The sequence below is a fragment of the Pollachius pollachius genome (assembly GCF_949987615.1).
Source record: "Pollachius pollachius genome assembly, chromosome: 10".
Classification (NCBI taxonomy): domain Eukaryota; kingdom Metazoa; phylum Chordata; class Actinopteri; order Gadiformes; family Gadidae; genus Pollachius; species Pollachius pollachius.
In genome coordinates this window covers 23,338,092-23,361,849 of record NC_136943.1, presented here as the reverse complement: position 1 = coordinate 23,361,849, position 23,758 = coordinate 23,338,092, and the positions used below count along the sequence as shown (strand labels likewise).

Sequence of the window (23,758 nt, the reverse complement as noted above, 5' to 3'; positions counted from 1 at the left end):
TGTTACAAAGCTACAGACAGTGAGTGAGTGAGTGAGTGAGTGAGTGAGTGAGTGAATAGGAGTGTGTACTAACTTGTACCCAGCTCTGTACGGCTGGCAGGTGTTTCGTGGTGATCAAGCGATGGAGTTCAATTAATGTGGAAACCACAGCCTCGTTATCGTCTGTCTCTTTAACCTGGACGTCTAAGAGGGGGAAGGAGAGAACACTATAATGCATCGTAAGATCTATATCAAATTGTCAAATTGTATTCATATTAATGCATTAGGTGTAATCACAAATGTATTTGGAAAGATGAATTGTGATTAGAATATAATTCTAATCCCAATTAATAATACAATTGTGATTATATTATATTATAATACATGATACACACCAGACTCTACATTGATGTTCAGAGTGTACGAATGAGAGATGAGACCAGAGTTTCTAATGAAAACATCCTCATAAGAAACATTATTCATCTCAGTCTCCTCCTCATCTCTGTCAACCTCCTTTTCCTCTTGTTTCGTTCTTAGCTCCTCTCTTCCTTCCACTTCCACCGTCTCAAATGTCTCTAGTGAAGGTTTTTCTTCCATCCTAGTGTCCAGACATTTCTTCTCATCTTCCTCTTGTCTCCTTTCATTGTTTCCTCCATTCTTCTCCTTCCCTAGTGCTTCCTCCGCTGTGAGGCTGGACCCAGGCCGGTCCTCCTCAGACCGCCGTCTGCTGGCCGGCCCCCGGCCCCCCGAGGCTGTGTCTCCCAGGGTCCGGCTGTCAGGGCCTGGAGCCGTTTGGTCCGAGAGGCCGAACTCGTCAGGGAGCAGCAACTCCAGACACGACTTCATCTCCGTTACAGTCGTCTCAATTTCCTGGTGGGACTCTGAAGATCACAGAAGAAGGATTGGACTCTGTTATATTGGGCAGCTGTGTCTCAATGGCGTTCAAACAGGAACTCTCTTAGGGAGCTAGTCTCAGCCTCCTCCGCTCATTCTTACTGCATCAATCTGTGACTTGTCTTGAACATCTGATGAATAGAGCAAGCTCAGCCATGCAGAGTCTCCAACAAACTGTAGATACCATTCTCATTGGCTGTCAGAAAAGGTCTGTAGTTCTAGAAATACTGTCTGAAAACACCTTTTCCTAACAATTGTCAGTAAGAGGTGTGCTTGCAAGTAGGTGTTTCATGGCACTGGGTTCCACCTGCTCTGTATGGTAAGGATGTCTATCTAACATTAAAGTGACACTTGTAAATTGGCGTTTGCCTATCCAGTTTCAGACAAGTTGATTTTATTCCAAATTCAACATTGTACCACATATAATTCTGCATTATTTTCAGCACTATGTATGTTAGGTCTCATGGCATGAAAATCTCACTTTATGAGGTTTTCTAACATAAATATGAGTTCCCCTAGCCTGCCTACGGTCCCCCAGTGGCTAAAACTTGCGTTTGGTGTAAAACGAGCACTAGGTGTTCTGCTCGCCTTTGAAAAAACGGAGGCTCAAGCGCGCTGATTTGGAATGTGGTCCCATATGTCGTCATAAAGGATCTAAGCTCCTCCCCTTTCGCTGCCTTTCCTGCCCAGAGAATTTGGCCCGCCAATGAGACATGACCGTGCGAGCGCCACGTGTGTGTCTGTGATTACACACACTGTAACGCAAGTGTTTGCTGTTGGTGTTATGGCTTATAACACGTCGGTTCTTTGACGTCTCTTGTATTTCCACAATGAGACTTTAGTTGGGGTTATCTCAGCCATGGTTGAGAAGGCACTGGGGAAAAGAAAAGCTTAGCTTTGACTCCCTGAAGTATGAACTGCGACATGCTGTCTGCCGCCGGTTGCCGCAGGCACCACCGCTGTGAAGCACCACCGCCCGGCAGCGGGCAGCCGGCAGCAGGCAGCGCGCGGTTCAGTCTACTTCAGATTGATGTGGAAGTGGAAGAACCAGAGACGTCGGAGAACCCGACGAAGTTGTTTGTGATTCATAATATCGTCTGGAGGCGCACACAGCTTTTGGCCGTGATAATATGTATTATATGATATAGATATCTATGTATTATATGATATTATTTAGATACAGAGCTCCAGGACTGTAACGCAAGTGTTGTACACTTCGTTGTTATTTGGATAACCGTTCTGCTGTTGGTGTTATGGCGCATAACACATCGGACTCTCGTCTCTGGTATTTCCACAACGAGACTCGTAGTGGGGGTTATCTCAGCCATGGTTGAGAATGAATTGAGGTAAAGGAACTTTGGCTTTGACTCCCTGAAGTACATGAACCACAACATGGAGGAGAAAGGGATTGTTGGCCGCGAATGTCTCCCGCTTGAGTCCCGCTTCCCGCTGCCGAGGGACCACCGCCTCGGCGCTGCAGGAGGCGGTGGTGCCTAAGCGCTGACCGCTGCCGAGGCGGTGGTCCCTTGGCAGCGAGGCTCCGGCAGGAGACAACCGCGGTCAACAATCGCAGGCAACAATCCCTTTCTCCTCCATGTCGTGGTTCAGTCTACTTCCGATTGATGTGGACGTGGAAGGACCAGAGTTTCATAATATCATCTGGGGGTTCACCCAGCTTTTGGCTGTGATAATATATGTTATATGATATAGATATCTATGTATAATATGCTATTATTTAGAAATAGAGCTCCAGGACTCCTGTGTGTTCTTGAATATTTACAGAACACGGCTAAAGGCTATGCACGCCTCGCCATTGCGATACACCCACTGTAAACAGAGCGCATGGTACCATGGCTGCAAGCTGCTCAGGGCCACAGCCCCACCCTCCTCCTTGACCCGCCTCTCTCCTCCTCATTTGCATTAAAGCTACAGACACTGAAACAGCGCGTGGCTGTAATTCTGCACCACGGCTGAATTTCGGGAACGTCTTCAAATACTGTGTTTGGGGCCTACTAATATCTATATTAAAGCATACATAGGCCCCCTGTGATGCACAGCTCACAGCTAACCACTAACAGCTAACCACTCACTACCAGCCAGCTGCAGCTTGTCACAATACTGTCTACATGTGATTATACATCACATATAGCCTCATAATCACAGTGCCATAAATAGTGCCAAAGTATCTGTGTGTTGTTTAAATAATTCAAAAGGTATTCTCCTCACATTGACACAAGCCGTATTACTTTAACTCTGAAAGTCAATGGAAGTGACTCAAATCAAAGGCCAAACTCCCCTTCTTCATGCAGAATGATGAATTTTGAATTAAACAACTTTTCTGAATCTGGGTAAGAGAGGCAATGCCAATTTATAGATATTGAAGTATCCTTTTAAGATTTACAAAGGGGTCATCATATTCCCAAAGGAAAACTAGTATTGGTATTGGTAAGTAAAACTGAAATATGTAGAATTCACCTTCCATCTCTTTAGCAGCGGTCTCCACCCTATCTCTGTAGATCCTTTCCATCCTCCTCTGTCTCTCATTTTCTCGGCTCCTCTCTGCTACAGTCCTGGCCTGAACATCATTAAAGTCAACCTAATAGAGACAGAAGAATGCTTCAATATGTCATAACAGCATGAATGTTGACACTTCGCAATAGATATTGAGTAGTGTTTATGGACGGAACACAATGCGACAAAACCAACTTTCACCTTAAAAATTAATTAAGTACTACAAAGAAAACTGAAAAAACAAAGATTAGGGTTAGGGTTAGTGGTTAGGGTTAGGGTTAGGGTTAAAAGCTTTCCCCACAATTCCTGTCTCACATTCTTGACTTGTTTCATGAAGTGGTATCCCAGGGCCAGCTTCTTGTAGGCGGTTCCATATTGAGCTTGCCAGGATTGGATGGTTTTGATAGCAGATATCTTAAGTTTCTTGGCCACCTCTTTTGGTGGCGGGAGAGGTTGATCCGAGTCAGTCTCCACAGTTAATTCTAAAAACTCCTAAAAAGAGAAGAAAGGTCATCAGGTGAATAAAGACTTCTAATCAATGACACATCCTGTTGTCTACAGATGGGCAGCAACACCATAATGGGACGTGGGACGATAAAAACAAGTTGTTTATTTTAAGGATTACATCTGTTCAGTACTGGCTTTATTTTCTATATTTATATATATTCACAATAACTAAAGAAGTCAGAGTTTTAAATAAAAAAACATGCATCATTAACTTTTTGTGTAAGTTTAGGGTAGTCATCAGTGATTTTTATGGCCCTACTATTACAGTACAAAGTGTAATGGGAATAAAGGATATGTAGGTTAACCAAAGTCTAATCAGGAAACTCTGACTATTTTAAAATAGGCGTGGTTATTAGAAACAACGTTGGTACCTGAAAGTTATCCACAAGACGAATTCTGAATTGGTGTGACCTGGAAAAGAGTTCACTGGCTATCTGGAAGGCTGAAAGTCGGATTTCTGCATGTTCTTTATCAAGTTGTGCCATCACAGAGTCGTATACATGATCTACATAGTCATTAGATAGTCTGGACCGTGGGATTTGAGAGGAACACCAACAAAGCAACAAGAAAAAAAAAACACTCATTAGTCATTTTTTGGTTAGGGATATGATATTCAACAGATTTTCTTTGGACACACAAATGTACCTGCAGATCTTCTTGATTTCCTTAATCTTCTCCTGGTTGAGCTGCTGCTGTCCAGATGTGGTGAGCTCCTCCACCAGCTCTGAGAGCTTGTCCCGTTGTGCCAGGTCCATTACGGTGATTTAACCCTGTGGATATGGTGTCATATCCAACATACAGGTAATAGAGGTTTAACTTATGAACCCCTGTTTAGATCACCGAACCAATAGATCAGCAGTGGGCCACTCCAAAGGAAGAAATTGGAATGTTAATATTTATCCTACAACAAAAAAAAACATAAATATAAAATATAAAGATTTGGACGTGGTTGTTGACAGCAGTGTATTCACTCTCCCGAGAATGTGCTTCATTATGAAAGGCTCCAAAAGGAAGTCAAAAGACAAAAATAAAGAAGAGATAGATTTATACCACCACTCTATTGTTGAGTTTGTTTTATAATATAAACATACAGCAGGATGGAAGCAGGTCGTGTTTGCCTGAAGCACTGATTTACTCGACAGTAGCCATGAAGGGAAGGGTCTACCCTAATCCCTAACCCTAACCCATGAGCAAGAAGTGAAGAGTCTTACCCTAACCCTAACCCATGATCCATGAAGTAAAGGGTCTACCCTAATCCCTAACTCTAACCCATGAGCCATGAAGTGAAGGGTGTACCCTAACCCCTAACCCCTTATCCCTAACCCTAACCCATGAGCCATAAAGTGAACCGCTACCCTAACCCTAACCCTAACCCATGAGCCATGAAGTGAAGAGTCTACCCTAACCCTAACCCATGAAGTGAAGAGTCTACCCTAACCCATCATCCATGAAGTGAAGAGTCTACCCTTACCCTAACCCATGAGCCATGAAGTGAAGTGTCTACCCTAACCCTAACCCATGAAGTGAAGAGTCTACCCTAACCCTAACCCATGAGCCATAAAGTGAACCGCTACCCTAACCCTAACCCTAACCCATGAGCCATGAAGTGAAGAGTCTACCCTAACCCTAACCCATGAAGTGAAGAGTCTACCCTAACCCAAACCCATGAGCCATGAAGTGAAGGGTCTACCCTAACCCTAACCCATGAGCCATGAAGTGAAGAGTCTTACACTAACCCTAACCCATGATCCATGAAGTGAAGGGTCTATCCTTACCCCTAACTCTAACCCATGAAGTGAAGAGTCTACACTAACCCTAACCCTAACCCTTACCCATGAGCCATGAAGTGAAGGGTGTACCCTAACTCTAACCCCTAACCCTAACCCTAACCCATGAGCCATGAAGTGAAGAGTCTACACTAACCCTAACCCTAACCCTTACCCATGAGCCATGAAGTGAAGGGTGTACCCTAACTCTAACCCCTAATCCTAACCCATGAGCCATGAAGTGAAGAGTCTTACCCTAACCCTAACCCATGATCCATGAAGGGAAGGGTCTACCCTTACCCCTAACCCTAACCCATGAGCCATGAAGTGAAGGGTGTACCCCAACCCCAACCCTAACCCTAACCCATGAGCCATGAAGCAAAGAGTCTACCCTAACCCTAAACCTAACCCTTACCCATGAGCCATGAAGTAAAGAGTCTACCCTAACCCTAACCCATGAGCCATGAAGTAAAGAGTCTACCCTAACCCTAACCCATGAGCCATGAAGTGAAGAGTCTACCCTAACCCTAACCCTTAAGCCCTGAAGTGAACTGCTACCCTAACCCTAACCCATGAGCCATGAAGTGAAGCGTCTACCCCAACCCTAACCCTAAACCTAACCCCTAACCTTAACCCATGAGCCATGAAGTGAAGCGTCTACCCCAACCCTAACCCTACACCTAACCCCTAACCTTAACCCATGAGCCATGAAGTGAAGCGTCTACCCTAACCCTAACCCATGTGCCATGAAGTATATATATATATATATGTGTATATATTTGTGCTGAGATGTCCTTTTACTACTCACCACTCACCGTGTAATGTATGACTCACTGAACGTATTATCACCAAAAGCCAGAAGACAGTTTCATTGGTACCAGGTTATCTTTAAATGCGTAAACTCTGATTATCCTTCTTACCTAAAGGAATATTTAATTCCATATAAACCCAGCTATAGATTGAGACACACTGAATATCCCTCCTTCACTGTGCCAAACATCTCCAAAGAGAGTGGACGACGTACCTTTAAATTTAAAGTCCCTTCAGATTGGAATAGCCTGCCTGGATCTTTAAGATCTATCACTTCTTTGCATTCACTCAAAACATCACTTCTTACCTACTTGCAAGCAAACTGTTGCTGTAAATGCTTTACTCATGTGTGAATGGACTTATTTATTTATTTTATTACTATTATTATTTATGTGTATATGCAAGTATGGGTGTAGGTGTGTGTATATTATGCATACATCTGTGTATACATCTGTGTATATATATATATATATATGGGCTAAATGTTGTCATGCCTCTTTATACTGCAATATATTGTTTTTTTGTTTATTTCTTGTTTACATGTGGGGTGGGCGGGCGGGTGAGGCGGGATGAGGAAGAGTTTGAGCTAGTATGAATGTAAATGTTTGTATTGTCTCTGTCCTATGTCTGGAGGACCCCCTCGAAAACGAGATGTTTCATCTCAAGGGGTTATCCTCCCAACAACAATAACATTTCCAAACAAGTGAAGATTCTACCCTAACCCTAACCCATGAGCCTTGAAGTGAAGGGTCTACCCTAACCCTAATCCTAACCCTACCACCCTCAGAGGACCGTAATGATTAAAGAAAATACGCCCCATAAAAACAGTGTTTCCGAAAATGCAACTGTACTTATCATAACTATATTTCGCTCATAAAATGATTTTCCATTTCCAATCTAAAACAGGAATAGTGCAAGCTGTTTATTGATTCGGCTTCAGTGTTTAGCTACAGATGTAAACACCTATTTAATAGACAACCATGCATCTATATTATAGGTGAGACGCTAAAATAAGGAAGGGAAATGTTATTTACCTGTTCCGTTTTGGTAATGTTTTTCGAGAAAAATCAATTGTTCTCTTAATTCAAGAAATATAGGGTTCTTTATGCTTTCATAAAGATCTACTACTGTTTTATGGTTCGAAGCTTGACTGCGCCTGCGCAGAGCTGACCAATCACGCCCAACCTTGGTATCGCCAGGCGCAGTTCTCGCGATGCTCAGCGTGGGAGATTCTTTGATTCAAAATTGGTGAAGCGCTAAACTGAGGCTAAGGAAGAAGTTTCAAATGTACTTTGTTGATCTGCTTAAAAAAGTAAGTCAGTACTTACGTCTTACTTTGAGTTGAGATGTTATTGAATTGTGATAATTTACGTTTGCATATTCTAGTTCCGAACCCTGTCGCCTTAAGCTCGCGCTGTTGACTATTAACTGTTAAATCCTTTCTCTGTGTGGACGTTAAACAGATTAATTTAACCACTGCAATAACTTATTTTTTCCACGATACTGTTCTTAAGATTAATTTAACCATTGCACCTACCTGCTTCACAACTTACTCGAAAGCAAAACGGCAAGTATTAAGCAGGCTTTTAATAAATAAAAGTATCAACATGTAAAGGTTTACAAAGCGACAGGCCTACATTAGGGCCACGAAAGTGAGGTCGCATTGCCTAATAGAAGACATTACAGCCTGTTGCTATAACGAGCTGATCACTATTACACAAATGCTTTTGTTGCAGCAGTTATTGCTAGTATGCACTGTGTGGCATAACACATCATAATTGTAATTTGTTTAACTATTAAATGTAGCCCAACGACGGCAAAGTACCAATGCACAACAACCATGATAAACGAAATCCTGAGTTGGGGAGAGGTGTCATTGAGAACACCCTAGAGAGAGGCCTAGAAAGCCAGGAGAACACTTGGAAATGATAAATGACGCTGCCTCTGGAAAACACTGTTTGGAACATTATTTATTTGTATATTTTTAGTTGAATCTTTTCTGACTTCAGCTGCCGAATTGAGTGTAACCAAGAGAACAAATCGAGATGTCCGGAGCACTGGAGGCCCCGGAGGAGGAGATGCAGAGGTTGAGGAGCCGCCTGAAGGAGAGCGAGGAACAGGTCCAGCAGGCGGCTCACGCGGGCCTGGACCTTCTGAACCAGCAAGTGGAGCTGCAGACCCAACTGGAAGAGCAGAGGGTGGAGATGACCAACACTATAGAGGTGTGCAAAAGATTAACATTGTTGTATGCACAGTATTGATGATATAAAATATAGTTAATGTCATGGCTTTGAACCAAGAAATACCCAGCAAGTCATCCCAAATAACCTAATTCTTGTCAGAAAGCAAAAAGGTCAGAATATAATTGAATGACCACTTTGCAATTTGTACTCTCAGATACTGGAGCAAGACAAGTTTTCTCTTAAGAGGGAGGTAGAGCTGAGGGTTCAAATGCTCGAATCGCTCAAGTCTGAATACGACTCTTCAAACGACCAGCACACCCAACACCTTCACCATCAAGAAGAACGTTTAACACAGGCTCATAACACGGAGGTCCACGTTCTGAAAAATCAGGTACGTGCTCTCGTTGTTCACCAATAATGGACACTCAAGATAGGAGAGACTCAGTATTGTAATTGTATGGGCTTAGCTCAGGAGGTAGTTGGCTTGTAACCAGACGGTTCCTAGTTCGATCCCTGGCTCATCCTAGCGGAGTGTCACGGTGGCCCTCGGCGAAAGACACCTACCCCTAACGGCTCCGTCCTGCATGGGTCAGGGTTAGGGTTAGGGTTACCATGGTTCATGCCGTCGGTGTGTGGATGAAGTCTGGTTAAAAGCGTCTGCTAAATGCCCTCAATTTATGAATGGTATTATAATTTTTTGTGTTATTTGAGAGACCTCATCCTTACTTGATATGACTCCATACAGATCATAAACCTGCAGGCTGATCTAGGAGAAGCTCAGTTAAAAGAGAAACAGCTGAAACATAAACTGGAGGTCATGACGGAAACCCTCAACCTCAAGCTGGACGAGCTACGGTCCCTGAACGAGCAGAAGCTTGACACCATCTCCTCTGAGCTCACGGAGATGCATCTGAGCAGAATGGAGCTGGAGAGCATAAAGGTAGCCTGAAGAACCGTGTCCTGTCTGAGAAGAGAGTCGTTAGTTATGTTGGTAAAGACCGTTTCCTTTGTGTATTCCCAGGCCGAACTGGCCGTGTCGCTACAGGAAGCCCAATACAAAGAGCAGCAGCTGGACCTGACCAACGGGAGTCTGAAGCGTCAGCTCCTGCAGATCACAGAGGAGAAGGAAGAGAGGGAGAAGGAGGCTGTTTCCTGGTTCAACGCACTGGGGGTAAGCAGATTATGGGTGGATGGATATAGATAGTTATAACTAGTGATCGAGCGATATATCGGCCGGCCAATATTATCGGCCGATATTTTTCTCAATATCAGCCCATTTATTTATTTATTCATTTTATTTTTTTCTTCGCCGTGATTTACAGACAAGAATAAACGTTCATTTTTTTAAATTGAGACATTGTAACATTTGTTATCATCATTGTGTCATTTTTATGATGTAAGTTGAGGGAGGCTTAGCCTGGAATCCAGACCCACATCTAGAAAGCTGTAGGGTCTGGCAACGAGTAATGAAAATGGGCCAACTCGAGGGGCGGCACCAAGCATGCATTTGAAAATATCACTGGATAACACACATTGGATAACACTACGACCAATCAGAAGAATACGAGGGGTGACGTATCCAGACCAGTGGAGCTAACCAATAGATAAGACTCTTGCCGTATCCGGTCAAAAGCAACGCTTTTGGCTCGCCTATATTGATACATCGATGTGATTGATTAATGTTCTGGGCCAGGGGAGGCCCAGAATATACACAAGTATATTGCTTGTTCCCAGAGTGACTCGCTGAGCAAATTCAAATTGTGCTCTCGCGAGAACTCTGGATTTCCAGGGTATTATTGGCTCCAAATATCGGCTCAAGAAAATCATATCGGCGTATCGGTTATCGGCTAGGGCTGATGGGGAAAAAAACAATCGGTATCGGCCCTTAAAAAATCTATATCGGTCGATCCCTAGTTATAACTATATATAGTTATATATAAATGGATAGATAGATAGATAAATAGTTATATACATATATAGTTGGGTATGTGGCATGGCACAATGTCTTAAAATCCAGGAGTTGTTGCCAATCAGAGGACCTCCGTCAGGGTTAAGCTGTAGAAGATGATCATCCATGGCCCCTCAATAGTCACGAGGGTCGTAGGTTATTCAGGGGGATCGGTTTGTGAGGAGAATCCAGCTGTGTAACGGTGATGAGAGGAAATGGATAATGGACCCCTTGGGGACGAAGGAGGGGCAGAGGTGGACAAATAGTATGAGGGAAAACACCCCAAAACATTGTACCTCTTGCAAGAGTGGAACCAGAGACACCAACTCAAAGCCCATCAATGGCACGGTCGAAGGTCGCGGTCTAGTCAAGCAGCACTCGAGTTAGCTATGGTGTATATATGACATACATACGTTCAATGGGAGAGAGGAGGAAAGTCCTCTTCTGGGTGGGTGTGACTAGCTAAGGGATCTGGATCCCTCCTACGTCTATTCACGAATAGGCTAAAGCCCTGGTTGCGCTATGATCCAATAAGCAGGAGTCCTGGCTGTGGAGCAGCCAGGAGGGAGGGGTTATCCCCTCAAGTCTATGCTACAAGAACCAACGAACCCGCTCAGTCGAATGCCTCGTTTCCACCGAGCGGTGCGCTGCTGTTCGTTGCGGTACAGTGCGGCTCCTTTCGCTTATATTGACGTTTCCGTAGCCCGAAGCCGGGCATGGCTTCCCGTGGCCGGTCGGCGGAGCCCGCGGCCGGTCAGGGCTACCCTCGGACGGTCAGGGCTACCCTCGGCCGGCCTGTGGAGCCCGCGACCAGGCTGCCCGCGGCCGAGCTGCGGAGCCCTCGAGGAGGGTTGACTTGATCTATAAATGAAGTCCCTCAATCTTAATTGGCTTAACTATGGCGACACATTAGTGCAATAAAGCACTAATGTGATAAAACATGCATTCAGGCGTATTATATTATTTCACACACGTAGATATTAACTGTGAGGGCGCAAATTATCTCTGCGCGCGCACGAACTCAGAGCGCTGCTCCCCGAGCGAGGGAAACCGCTCCTCGAGAGCATTGCTTTGTTGCAAGCGAGAGGGGGGAATAACTTTCGCGCCTAACAGCCTCTCGCGAATCATATTCTGCTCTCGCTCGATTTAATTTTGGCACTATGGGGGAGGGAACCAAGGGGGCAGTGGCGTGCACAGGCATTTCGGGGGGCAGGTGCTCAGTGAAAAATAAGGGCACTTTGTGCGGTGTTACGTCCCCTAAATGGGCTAGGGGTAATGGGAATAACATAGTACCATGTTAAACAGTAGGAGTCATGTAGTCCAAGTTAAGGGTGTTTATTGCCAAACTCAAGTGCTTGTCTTCAGGGAGATCCACAGGCAAAAACAACAAACAAAACTTAGGCTATCTCTGACTAGAAACAAAAGACAACCTTCTAAATTAAAGAAAAGTACATGTTCTAATCCTCCCTAGCAACACAGAACCAGGAGAAAAGTGGGAACAATAACAAAAGAGCTGCTAAACAGTTGACGGGACAGGGATACCGGGCAGCAGGCGACAGCGACAGGACTCCAGGTGTGCACAGAGGTGGAGCCGAGGGTCTCGAGCTAAAGGCAGCATACACAAAAGCACATTAGAACACATGGGAATGAAACATGCAGCATGTGGAACTGCCGGCTGCCTTATTATAGCAGTGTGAGAATCTTTTTTTAAAGTGTCATTTTGAAGTGGAGACTGATCATTACCACTCTCAAAAGCAGCATCCTCCTCGGTGCCATGTCTTTAAAGATGTTGATGACCTCACTATGATTGATCTTGATATCTTTTTCTATAGCAAGCAGAAGAAGGTCAGAGAGCCGTTCTTCTCCACACAGACTTCTTAGTTTAGTTTTGATCATTTTCAGCTTTGAAAATGATCTCTCCACAGAAGCAGTTGTCACTGGCAATGTTGCATAGATTTTTATCATCTTCACCAAGGCAGGAAAGATGAGCTGGCCACTGTTTTCCCTCAGTATGGCAAAGATTTCTTTGAGGTCTTTTGCAGGAAAGCTGGAGTGGAACACCTTTTAGTTCTGTCTTCAGCTGGTCCTTGTCTTCTCCATAGAAATTACAGTGGATGTGGACAGCTTCCTTGGCTTCTGTGTTTGGCTCCTTACCCAGTTGGCATGTACCGTTAAGGGGTGGAAGGACTGAATGATTCTAGCAGTGGGACTTCCAATGAATCTCCTGTTTAGCTCCTCAGTCATAGTATCCAGAAAGGTAAAAAACACTACTCCTGAAGTATAACTCCACAGACTCAAACTGAGCACCTACTTGAGACACTGTTGGGCTTTGTTGTAAACGCACTGGCACTTTCCTTTTCCTCTCCTGACCAGGCACTACAGTAGGTACTGGGATGTTGAGACTCTCTGCCTTCTCTGATGCACATCCAAATATTTCCCCAAACTTCTCCTCAGACCTCATGGTTTGCAATGTGTGAAGCACACCATCAATAACCTTGTAGGTAGTGGAGTGGTGCAAGTGTTCTTCCTGCAGAGAATCTGATGCCACTAGGGTGGCGATTTCCAGGCAGAAAATAAACATGAAGTTGGTGGCATTTCTGTACATCTGGGCATCTCCTCTGGCCAGGTTAGGTGGGTCGATGTCACTGATGTCATCAAGGAGCTTCAAATTAGCTTTCAGATTTCTCTGAAGGGCCTTCAGTGCTTTCTCCCTGCAAGCCCATCGAGTATCTGAAAGCTGCTGGAGCTCCATAACACGCTGTCCAGGATACAGAGACTGCTGCCATTTCAACAAGGCAGCATGGTGCTTTGGGGAGCCTGTGCAAAAGGCATACAATTTCTCCACAAGGTTGAAAAATGTCACAAAATGCTTGTTGGACTTTGACGATTCCAGTAGGACCAGATTGAGAAAGTGTGCCTTGCAGTGCACATAGAGGGCCTTCTCATTGTGTGCACGTATTCTGGCTTGAAGACCTTTATACATACCACTCATATTGGCTGCTCCATCATATCCTTGGCTATACATATTCTTCAGCTCTTAGGCCGTTCTTCTGCAGAAGTGAGAACACAGTTTTCTCCAGCTCCTGGCCTGTAGTTGTACATTGCAGACCACAATGATTCTCTCCTTTTTATTTGCATATGATGAAAATATCGCACTACAAATGACACTTGTTCTTTGTGTGAAACATCAGAGGTTTCATTTAGTAGGATGGAGTACAGTTCAGCCTCTTTTATTTCACTTTGTATCTCCCTCCTGATGTAAGTACCAAGTGCTGCAATTATGTCATTTGGCTTCTGTTTAAAAGCAGCGACACCTGGGGCCTTGTCTTGGAGACTTTAACTTTGGCAACTTTTTCCATATGTACATTCAGCACACTGTCATACCGGGAAAACACATCCACCAGTTCAAGGAAGTTTCCAAGTTGTTACTGGACTCGCTCTCATCATGACCTCGGAATGCTTGTCCCTGACGTGCAAGATATACTGTAAGATCAATTAATCTTGTCAGGATTTCTCTATTTGTCTGCATCTCTCGCTCTCTAACTTCCACCCCCTTTTACATCTGAAACATCAAATGCAGACTGGAGGGCCTTTATTTGGAAATTGGTCCATCTAACCATGCTTGTCATGTGCATCTCTGTGATGGAGTGTTCCACTTTCTTATGCCATCAGTTGTCCACACTGTTCTGTTTTTATACTTTTCTTCAGAAAGGAAAAGCCGACAACTAAAACAGTGGATTGAATTAGCAGTGGGAGAGTATTCCAGCCACACATTCCCATAAAACCATTGTTTCTGGAATGACATTTTTAGGTGGAAAGATCAGTCTACTAGCCTACCCAGTGGACTGTAGCAAATGTCGCTCATCTATCCGTCACACATCTAGGTGGACACGCCCACTTGTGATGTCATAAGGGGCAGATTTCCAAAACGGCTTGTAGCGGCTAATCACACCACACCTGGTGGAATGCCATGGGACCTTTAAAAAAAAAAAAACACAATTTTTTTTTATTTTTAAAAAGGGCACTTGATTGGGCCAGGGGGCAAAGGGCAGGTGCTATAGCACCACCTTCGGTCTACCTGTGCACGCCACTGCAGGGCGGGCTCTCCTGTGATTGACCATTTCTGAAGAGCGATATTTGATTGACAGCCCTCCTCAGCCCCTATGATGCTCTGAATCATAGTGAATGATTCAGAGCATGATGCATTTTAAATGGCATCACTTTTGGTCTTGTTTCTTCATTTTTCTTAAAACAATTGTAGCTGAAAATAAACATAGCTAAATTACAACCAATAGCTTCAGTCATTGAGGGCAAAAATAGGCCCAATGCTAGGCACAGATTTTTTAATTTAGTTTTACAAATCAAGAGTAGGCCTGATTTGACTAATTGGCTTTACATCCTTTCCTTCTTCCCTTGTAGTCCAAGACATGCTGCCCACCAGTTTTCAAAGTACAATGCTGCCACTGGTGGATTTGTATCAATTCACATAATTATTCCTCCCTGCTATTTTGTAGTTCACCAAAACACCCTGAAACAACTTGAGTGTCACATACTTATACCACCATACGCCACTAACAGTGCAAGCAGGCCAATGGCAACCAAGGATGTCAAATACCACCAGCCGCCACTGATACATACATACATACATACATACATACATACATACATACATACATACATACATACATACATACATACATACATACATACATACATACATACATCCATCAAGGTTGTATTGTGCTTGCAGCGCTGCTTGTTCTTATGACTGAAGATGAGTCTCTGTTTCTTTCTTTAACAGAAATCCCGTCAGGTTAACCAGGAGCTGCAGGTACAGTTGGATCAGGCCCAGCAGGAGGCCCAAGACCCCAACAGCAAAGGAAATTCTCTGTTCGCTGAAGTAAGAAACTACTGAATAATGTGTTTTTGTATTTGACATGGTAAAGATTTTTGAGGATATCTTTTGAATTGGCTCCATTGTTTACCATCCACATATGGAGTGTCCACCTGGTCAGTCACCGATAAAATTCAATTAAATTTACTCTTAAATGGCGCTCTCACCAAAAGCAAAGGGGATATTCTACTCACGCTCTTTGGGCAAGGTGGCTCGCACGAACCGCAAACTTTTCTCTTGTGCAATTTTAATACAGTAATGTGGGCCTCCTGAGGGCTATGTTCTTGTTTATGCGTTCAGTTCTCGGCTGGGCTCCTTTTGGATGAATCACTCCTCAATGCAGAGAGGAGTCGACCCGCCTGTGGCGCTGCTGAGGTGTATGGAGCCCAGTGGCTTCAAAAGCGGCCCTCAGCTCGTCTGCATTGTTGGGTCTCAGGTCTCATCCTCCTCTTGACAACCCCAGACATACATTATCTATGAGGTTCAGGTCAGGCGATTCTGCAGGCCAATAAAGCACAGTAATCCTATGGTCACTAAACCAGGTATTGGTACTTTGGGCAGTGGTGGGCAGGTACCAAGTCCTGCTGGAAAATGAAATCAGCATCTCTCTAAATCTTGTCAGAAGGAGGAAGCATTAATTGCTGTAAAACGTCCTGGTAGAAGCCTGAGTTTACTTTGGACTTGATAAAACACAGTGGACCAACACCAGAAGATGACATGGCTCCCCAAACCATCACTGACTGTGGAAACTTCACACTGGACTTCAAGCAACTTGATTTCCATGAGCAATAAGCCATAATGATCTAAATGAAAACAAATAAAGGCTTGAAATATTTCACTTTTGGGGGAATGAATCGATATAACATGAGTTTCACTTTTTAAGTTGAATTATTGCAATTAATTATCTTTTCCACAATATTCAAATTTATTGAGATGCACCTGTACATGAATGTAAATATGAATGCTTGCCTTTATTCCGATAAAGTTGGAGGACAAACGTGCTGAGATGGAAAAGCGACTGATCAGTATGAAGATCCAGCATCAGTCTCTGCAGAAACAGCACGGCTTCAGCAAACAACAGCTACACCACATGAAGGTATAGTAACGGTAGAAATATTATATATAAGGCCAGCAGGTTAACTTTGTGAGCACAAACAGAAGATACAGTTACTGTAGGTACGATTGGAGAGAGGGGGGGGTCCAGATAGCCGCCCTGGTGTGTGTGTGTGTGTGTGTGTGTGTGTGTGTGTGTGTGTGTGCGCGCTCAGATAGCCACCCTGATGTCTGTGTGTGTGTGCTCAGATAGCCACCCTGATGTCTGTGTGTGTGCGCTCAGATAGCAACCCTGATGTCTGTGTGTGTGTGCTCAGATAGCCACCCTGATGTCTGTGTGTGTGCGCTCAGATAGCAACCCTGATGTCTGTGTGTGTGCGGTTAGATAGCCGCCCTGATGTGTGTGTGTGTGTGTGCTAAGATAGCCACCCTGATGTGTGTGCAGGTCCAGATAGCCACCCTGATGCAGCTGCAGGGCACAAGAGCTGACCCAGCCCAGCTAGAGAGACTCCAGTCCATGCTCACTGAGAAGAATGAGGAGATCCATAATCTGGTCACTAAACTCCAGAGACTGGAGAAATCCGAGGTAACGTATTCTATGACATTGACTGGTTACCTGCTCGGTAAAAGCTGCCTAGTGTTACAAACATTCAGTGACCTCAGTGTGTGTGTGTGTGTGTGTGTGTGTGTGTGTGTGTAGATGCTGTTAAAGTCTCAGCCATCTGTGCCTGCCCGGTCAGACGTGGATATCCAAGATGAGACCTACTATACCGACCTTCTCAAATTGAAGCTCAACAATTCTGTGTGAGTAATATATCTTAATAACCATGACAACCAATTTAGTGGAAATCGTTTTGTTTAACGTCTTCATTCCAAAATACCCCGGGACCGTGCTAATGGCCGAATGTCATGTTCATAATTGTCTAATCGGGATTCGAACTCTTAAACTAAGGATCACCAGTACAAGGCATTATCCCATTGAGCCACTGACAAACCTGAAATGTAGCCTCATTCACATGGTGAAAATGTCTATTGATAAGCATACAACATCCAGAAAACTCCAAGCAAACATTTCTCAAATGAATTAAGGGCTTTCTTAAAAGCAAATACCTGAAAAATCTTTGAAATTCTGGGAAAATTAAACATTTGTTTTCAAGAACACTAACGGAAGAAATATTAATATGACAGAGTTCATTATGAAGGAAAAATGGTTAACGAAGAAGTTCCCTTTAATGCCATAATGTGTCTTGGCAGACCAATTCTTGGAAACTAATGAGCCAGAATGTTGATTGCCTGATGAATTTCAGGTGCTGTTCAATGTTGTGTTTCTTAAATGAGTGGCAATGACAGAATGTCATGTTCAGCTTGTTCATAGTGCTCTAATCAGGATTCAAACTCTCAACCTAAGGATCACCAGTACACCAGTGCATTATCCCGTTGAGCCACTGACATTCCTGAACTGCATGAAGCCTCATTCATATGGTGAAAATGTCGATTGATAAGCACACAACATCAAGAAAACTCCAAGCACACATTTCACAAGAGAATTAAGGGCTTTCTTAAAAGAGTACAGATCTGAAAAATTGCACTGTTAATGGTAACCACCTAATGATAGCCGTATGGTAGTTAAACAATAACAAAATGGTCATATAGGCAAAATGGGTTGAGACTGTGGACGTTTGGCTTTTCTATGAAATTGTGGGAAAAGTAAACATTTTTAGAGCAGAAGAAGAGGGTGAAAAAGATGCATCTGATTTTAGAGATTAATATGATGAAAGAATTTTAAGTCCAGGTCAATCTCGTAAGGAGAAATAAGGCTAGTTTATAAAGAAAATTAAATAGCGCCACCTTTGGGTGCAGTACCACAATTTGGGTTTATTAGTAGTGGGGGGTATTGGTATCCACCTAATAATAGGTGGATGGCAATACACCATACCTGGTTTTATAAATGCGTCTGATTCTAGAGATTAATATTCTGAAAGAATTTTGAGTCCCAGTCAAGAAATAAGCCTAATTCATGATTTTTTACAACAGCGCCACCTTTGGGTGCAGTACCACAAATTTAGGTTTATGGGTAGAGGGGGTTATTGGTAACCATACCTGACAATTTCAAGAGTTTTCGACTTACGGTATAGGCTGCAGTATGACTTTTACAGAATTTGAGGGGGAAAAAAACGTGACAGAAACAATAGGGGCCAAGCAGCTTCACTGCTCGGACCCCTAATGAGAAGCATGCAACAAGAGTTATGTATTTCATAACTGTGCACATGCACATCAATAGCGATCTTTTAGCATTTTGATCTACACAAACTACATGAAAGCTGAGACTCCAATGATTCAAACCGTCAAAACCGTATCACCTATCAGTCGCAGAACAAGAGGCCAAAAACGATCAACAATAAACTTGACTTTTTAGTTTTTGAAGAGCTTAAGTTGGGCATTAGTGCTCAGTGGCAGGAAGGAATCGTTATCAAACTCTTTACCACCGCTTTGGTTCAATTGAAATAATGGCGTACGAAAGAAGGATTAGTAACATCCACCCACAGCTCAATCAGGCCTTGTTCTCTTTCTATAAATCTGTTGCCAAGTAGTATCCTGCTTTGACCCAGGAATGTTCCTTAAAGGTGGAGACAAAGCCCCTTTATAGATGGATATGTCCCTCTGTCTAATAATATAATAATGAATGCCTAGATATTGGGTTTTGATTAATGATCTGAATTCCCGATCACCGTAACAGCAGAGACGCAGAACGGCTGGGAGATGAGCTTTCCCTCCAACGGATGAAGTCTTTGTCAGAGAGTCAAAGAGCTCTTGAATTGGAAAGAAAATTATATTCATCAGAACAGCTGCTGAAGCAGGTAGGATGGTTTCTGTTTAGATACAGACTGGCTAACCAAGACAGACATTGGCTAACCTCTTCATGTTAATTTGACCTTCTAGGCTCGGAGTGACAAGATTAAACTGCAGCTATGTGTGGAGGAGCTGCGATACAAATATGAGCCAAATGGTGGGTATATGGATATCTGATTCTACCCACTGCCATCCTCACCAAAACAAAGCAAACTCATTTAAACATATTCTTCTGTTCTAGAATGTAATAAAAATAATACCCAGAGGCGAAAGCGGGAAAAGCTTCCTGTGGGAGTTATGAAGATTGAGCCAAATGAGCATTCAAACAATGACAACACGGCTAAACTAGAGCCTCCTCCCACCCTCATTGGGGAGAACCAACACGTGGCCATTCTCCGGCAGACAGACATGCAGCCTAAACAAGGTAACTAGTTTACACAAGGTAACTAACACAAGGTAACTAGTTTACACAAGGTAACTAACGCAAGGTATTTAACACAAGGTAACTAGTTCATGCAAGGTATCTAACACAAGGTAACTAGTTTATGCAAGGTATCTAACACAGGGTAACTAGTTTGCACAAGCTAACTAACACAAAGTAACTAGTTTGCACAAGGTATCTAACACCAGGTATCAAACACAAGATATCTAATTTTAGTTGAAGCTCCCATTGTAAACATTGCATATTCTTTTGTAGGTTTCTTTAGGGGGGGACTCGATGTCCAATTAAATGCTCTCTGTAGATGTCTGTTGGTATATTATAGAAAGTTGTTAATGGTATCTTGAAATGTTGTTAGATGTGTGTATGTGTTAGAGGTGTGTATTTGATCCAAAGTAGTAGTACAACTACAGGTTTAATTACAATTTTAAGAGTTCAGGAATCATCAAAATACTGATGAATCATTAATCTAGATGCACCTAATCTGTTAAAATGTCCTGACATTTGTATGTGTTTTGAAACTTTTGATGCATATTTATGCTTCAATTGAATTTACTCTGCATTCCTCTTTGAATAGCCCATGTGGAAAAAAAGATGTTTGAGTAATAAAGGAAGACCTTTGTAACCTTGGACTTATTCTCCCAGATCGAAAGTCAGAGGACCCCCCAGCCAAGTGTGCAAGAATCTGTGACATGCCTCCAGTTGAGATTCCCAACGCTCCAAGGTAAATAACATGTAGGCAAGAAACATCAATGCAGATCACATTAACCTCTCTACAGCACAGGGATCTTGGGTTTGAGTGGATTGGGACCAAATACTCAAAGATTATCTTGATTTATTGATATTCTTACATTTTTAATGAAATTATATAAGTTTAATGATGCACTAATTAGTTGAACTAGCAGTATTCCAGGTAGAGCAGACACTGAACTGCAGCAGTTGCGGAATATCACATATTTAAACTATTTCCCGGGATTCAAATGAAATACCAAAACGTAACATCTGAATGCTGCATTTGAGTTGCAATGTTGTCCGGGCAATGATTATAACCCAACTCTTAAAATAAGAATATGCAAGAAAAAAAATGTGCTGCTGTGCACATCGCACAGCAGCACACAGCATAGCCATAGCTGAACACACCTCTGTCATGGAATGCATCCATTATCTATCATAGAATACATCCATTATCTATCATACTGTAGAATACACATTTGTTAATTGGACATTTGGTCACAAAGAGAGCCAGGGAAACATGAACATGAATTATAATTAAAATGCATTATTTTCTTTAAAAAAAAAAAGTTTTTACCTCAACCGGAATGATCCAGGACATAATCTCAGACATTGACGGTATAGGGCTGGATATAGATATAGAGCATAAACCAACAACGAACCAAACCAATGAGCCATTGGGCGTGGGCAATAACAGGAGAAATTCTATCTACACAATTCATTATAAAAATGGGTTTCGGAGTACAAAAAGTAGGTTTGGTTAAAACTGGGTAGAGCATTTGTGACCTATGGTTAATTTGGCTGTATTAAAGGTGCACTATTCATTTTATGAATGCGGGTTGGGTCCTACACATGGTTACCAAATTTGGTTTGAATTTCATTGACTGTTTGGAAGATTGTTTAATTCCTCTCAACGTGGCATGAACGCATGAGTTTAAGAACTTTTACTATTTGGACGATTGGAAATGAATTGGAGAATAATTGGTGGGTTTCGTCTACTGGATCAGGAACAGCTGTTAACAGTGGGTTTAGCAGATAATCACAATGGCGGAGGTTCTGGAAAGCAGAAGTCCATGGTCCCAGTGGCAAAGAGAAGCCACATATTTTTCTAGTGTTTGTCTCGACTGAAAACAACCTGACCTCGGACCCACCACCAGCGGAATATGGCTGCACATGGCAGGGCCTACAAACACTCTAAGATAATATTGTCTGTCTTGGCTTCGATCTTGCAATAAAAGAAGAAACAAATCACAATTAGGCAAAAGCTTTGACCTAAAGCAATCTCCACTCTGCCTGGGAAGATTTATCGGCTGAGTGTAACGGGGCTGCTTATGGCCCCCAAAATGGCTGCCAGGAGACTCATTTATAAGTCTTCTTGTAAACGACACAAATGGATAATACAATACCGGTAGTTATAGTGATTTTAACCTAAAGATTGCTCCGCCAAACCCAATCCCAGGTCATGATTTATATTCTTATGTTGGTCCATATCTTGGCAACCTACCTGGTAAGCTATTGTATAAAGTAAGAACTGTATATATCTGGTGTCCAAATATGACTAATAACTTTTAGAGGTATTTTTAAATAATCTCTTGAATCTTCATCACGTTTATAATCAAAGTCCCAGACCACCCATATCCACTTCAAGCAATAGTTTTGTGGGACCTTTTACACCTTCCATATATTTTTGGATTAATATGTCATTTTTGTATTACTTTATTTAGCTCCTCAATGATGGCAGAGAAAGAGGAGAAGAAAATCCAAAAAGATGAGGGAAATCTGTTTTCCAGAGGGGTTGAGAGGGACGAAGACGGAAGAAAGAAGAACACAGTAGAAATAATCCATGTTCGCTCAAAGAACTGCCCAGAAGACCAGTGTTCCCAGCAGTAGAACGGCCCGGAAGACCAGTGTTCCCAGCAGTAGAACTGAAACCCTTTTACTCTTGTGTGTTCCAAACTTTTGTGAATACTTTTCCATCTATCTTTTTCTTATTATGTTCCTTTCTTTTTAATTTTATTTTTTAAGTTGGGTATCTTGTGCAATATGTGTGTTCTCTAATAAAATTGTATTTTAAACCTGGCTCAGATTAAGCCTGACCTTATGTGACTGATTACCTTTCTAGGATATATTTCCATCACACAAGCTTTTACACTATTTCTCTGTTACATTCCTACCAAAGGGACCTTAGTATTGGAGTTTAATACTCTTTACTTCTCAGCTGATGCTGGGATTAATGTGGGATAATCGGAACAGGGTTGTTTGCTCTTATATAAGCCGTTTTCAGACATGTCCTCCGCATTTTCTCTGCATTTATATATCACGAGATTCGACCCTGAGGGTGATTCACACTTGATGCGTTATATGCGGACATCAATGTCGTTCAGACATCAGTAAAATCAACAGGGGATTTAGGAGGGTGGGCTTGCAAGGGGCTGGATATGATGTTGGGTCTAAGTTCGCAAGAGGCGGGATAAGTGTGGCCGCTGTCACTCTAGTTTGTTTTGGTTTGACCACAGAGAGCACGGAGGCAGAACTCATGATCATCTAAAATGTTGCTGCAACGTTGCATCCACAACCTTTAAAGGGGACATCTCATACCACCAGGTGTGAGTGTGATTAGCCATTACAAGCAGGTTTGAAAATGTGCAGCATTGTGACATCACAGGTTGGCGTGTCCATCTATCCATCACACATCTAGATGGACACGCCCACCTGTGATGTCACAATGCTGCACATTTTGAAAACGTCTTGTAATGGCTAATCACACTCACACCTGGTGGTATGATATGTCCCCTTTAAAGCATCAATCGATTTAAGATTGGAGCATGAGTTAGAGACAAATAGAAGAAATGACGAAGAAGAAAGGCGTTGCGAACGACTGTTACCGGAGAAAGCACGTATTTTTTTGCTTCATTTCACATAGAACAAGCACTTGGACAAATGTAGTTGATTTCTGTGTTTAACTGAGAAAACAGGGAGTGGAGGGCTGGGACACTATAATGTTCAGCTAACTGTTGTAAATGTTCTATATACGCGTGCCGCTGTGAACTCATGTATTGTAATTATTGTATTATGTGTACTTTAAGGGTTATGATTAAGACATATATAAGGGTTAAGACATATATTTTAGTGTTCACCACGAATTACTCTTAAAATCAGTGCCAACATTTAAATATTTTTACACCATTCAGC

At 42.7% G+C, this 23,758-nt stretch overlaps 2 protein-coding genes across 3 annotated transcripts in view; one reads left to right on the top strand and one right to left on the bottom strand.

The window, feature by feature from the left end:
* uvssa (UV-stimulated scaffold protein A) overlaps positions 1 to 7,616 on the bottom strand; it is a 35,143-nt gene extending 27,527 nt beyond the window's left edge. The window contains exons 1-7 of the mRNA XM_079744477.1: positions 7,502 to 7,616; positions 4,537 to 4,661; positions 4,263 to 4,416; positions 3,700 to 3,876; positions 3,349 to 3,469; positions 375 to 860; positions 74 to 183 (exon numbers count right to left, since the gene is read on the bottom strand). Coding sequence (XP_079600603.1) covers positions 74 to 183; positions 375 to 860; positions 3,349 to 3,469; positions 3,700 to 3,876; positions 4,263 to 4,416; positions 4,537 to 4,646 — 1,158 coding nt within the window. The 5' untranslated portion in view covers positions 4,647 to 4,661; positions 7,502 to 7,616. The remainder of the gene's footprint in view (positions 1 to 73; positions 184 to 374; positions 861 to 3,348; positions 3,470 to 3,699; positions 3,877 to 4,262; positions 4,417 to 4,536; positions 4,662 to 7,501) is intronic.
* Positions 7,617 to 7,699: 83 nt separating this feature from the next.
* spdl1 (spindle apparatus coiled-coil protein 1) lies at positions 7,700 to 22,610 on the top strand. Of its 2 annotated transcripts, none has more exons than XM_079744479.1 (14): positions 7,700 to 7,779; positions 8,477 to 8,689; positions 8,865 to 9,041; positions 9,396 to 9,590; positions 9,672 to 9,821; positions 15,400 to 15,498; positions 16,478 to 16,588; positions 16,991 to 17,131; positions 17,246 to 17,349; positions 19,283 to 19,403; positions 19,486 to 19,552; positions 19,637 to 19,819; positions 20,480 to 20,558; positions 22,291 to 22,610. In XM_079744479.1, exons 2-14 carry the CDS (start codon positions 8,513 to 8,515, stop codon positions 22,454 to 22,456), a joined length of 1,770 nt encoding a protein of 589 aa, XP_079600605.1. In that variant the 5' UTR covers positions 7,700 to 7,779; positions 8,477 to 8,512; the 3' UTR covers positions 22,457 to 22,610. The 2 variants fall into 2 exon arrangements, with proteins under 2 accessions (XP_079600605.1, XP_079600606.1); XM_079744480.1 differs by having other exon boundaries at positions 7,718 to 7,779; positions 8,456 to 8,689.
* The last annotated feature ends 1,148 nt before the right edge of the window (positions 22,611 to 23,758 follow it).

Coding starts and splice junctions, on each gene's coding strand:
- spdl1 (XM_079744479.1), top strand. CDS start 8,513: ATGTCCGGAGCACTGGAGGCCCCGGAGGAGGAGATGCAGAGGTTGAGG. Junction 16,589..16,990: donor AACAGCTACACCACATGAAG/GTATAGTAACGG, acceptor ATGTGTGTGCAG/GTCCAGATAGCCACCCTGAT. Junction 20,559..22,290: donor GAGATTCCCAACGCTCCAAG/GTAAATAACATG, acceptor TACTTTATTTAG/CTCCTCAATGATGGCAGAGA.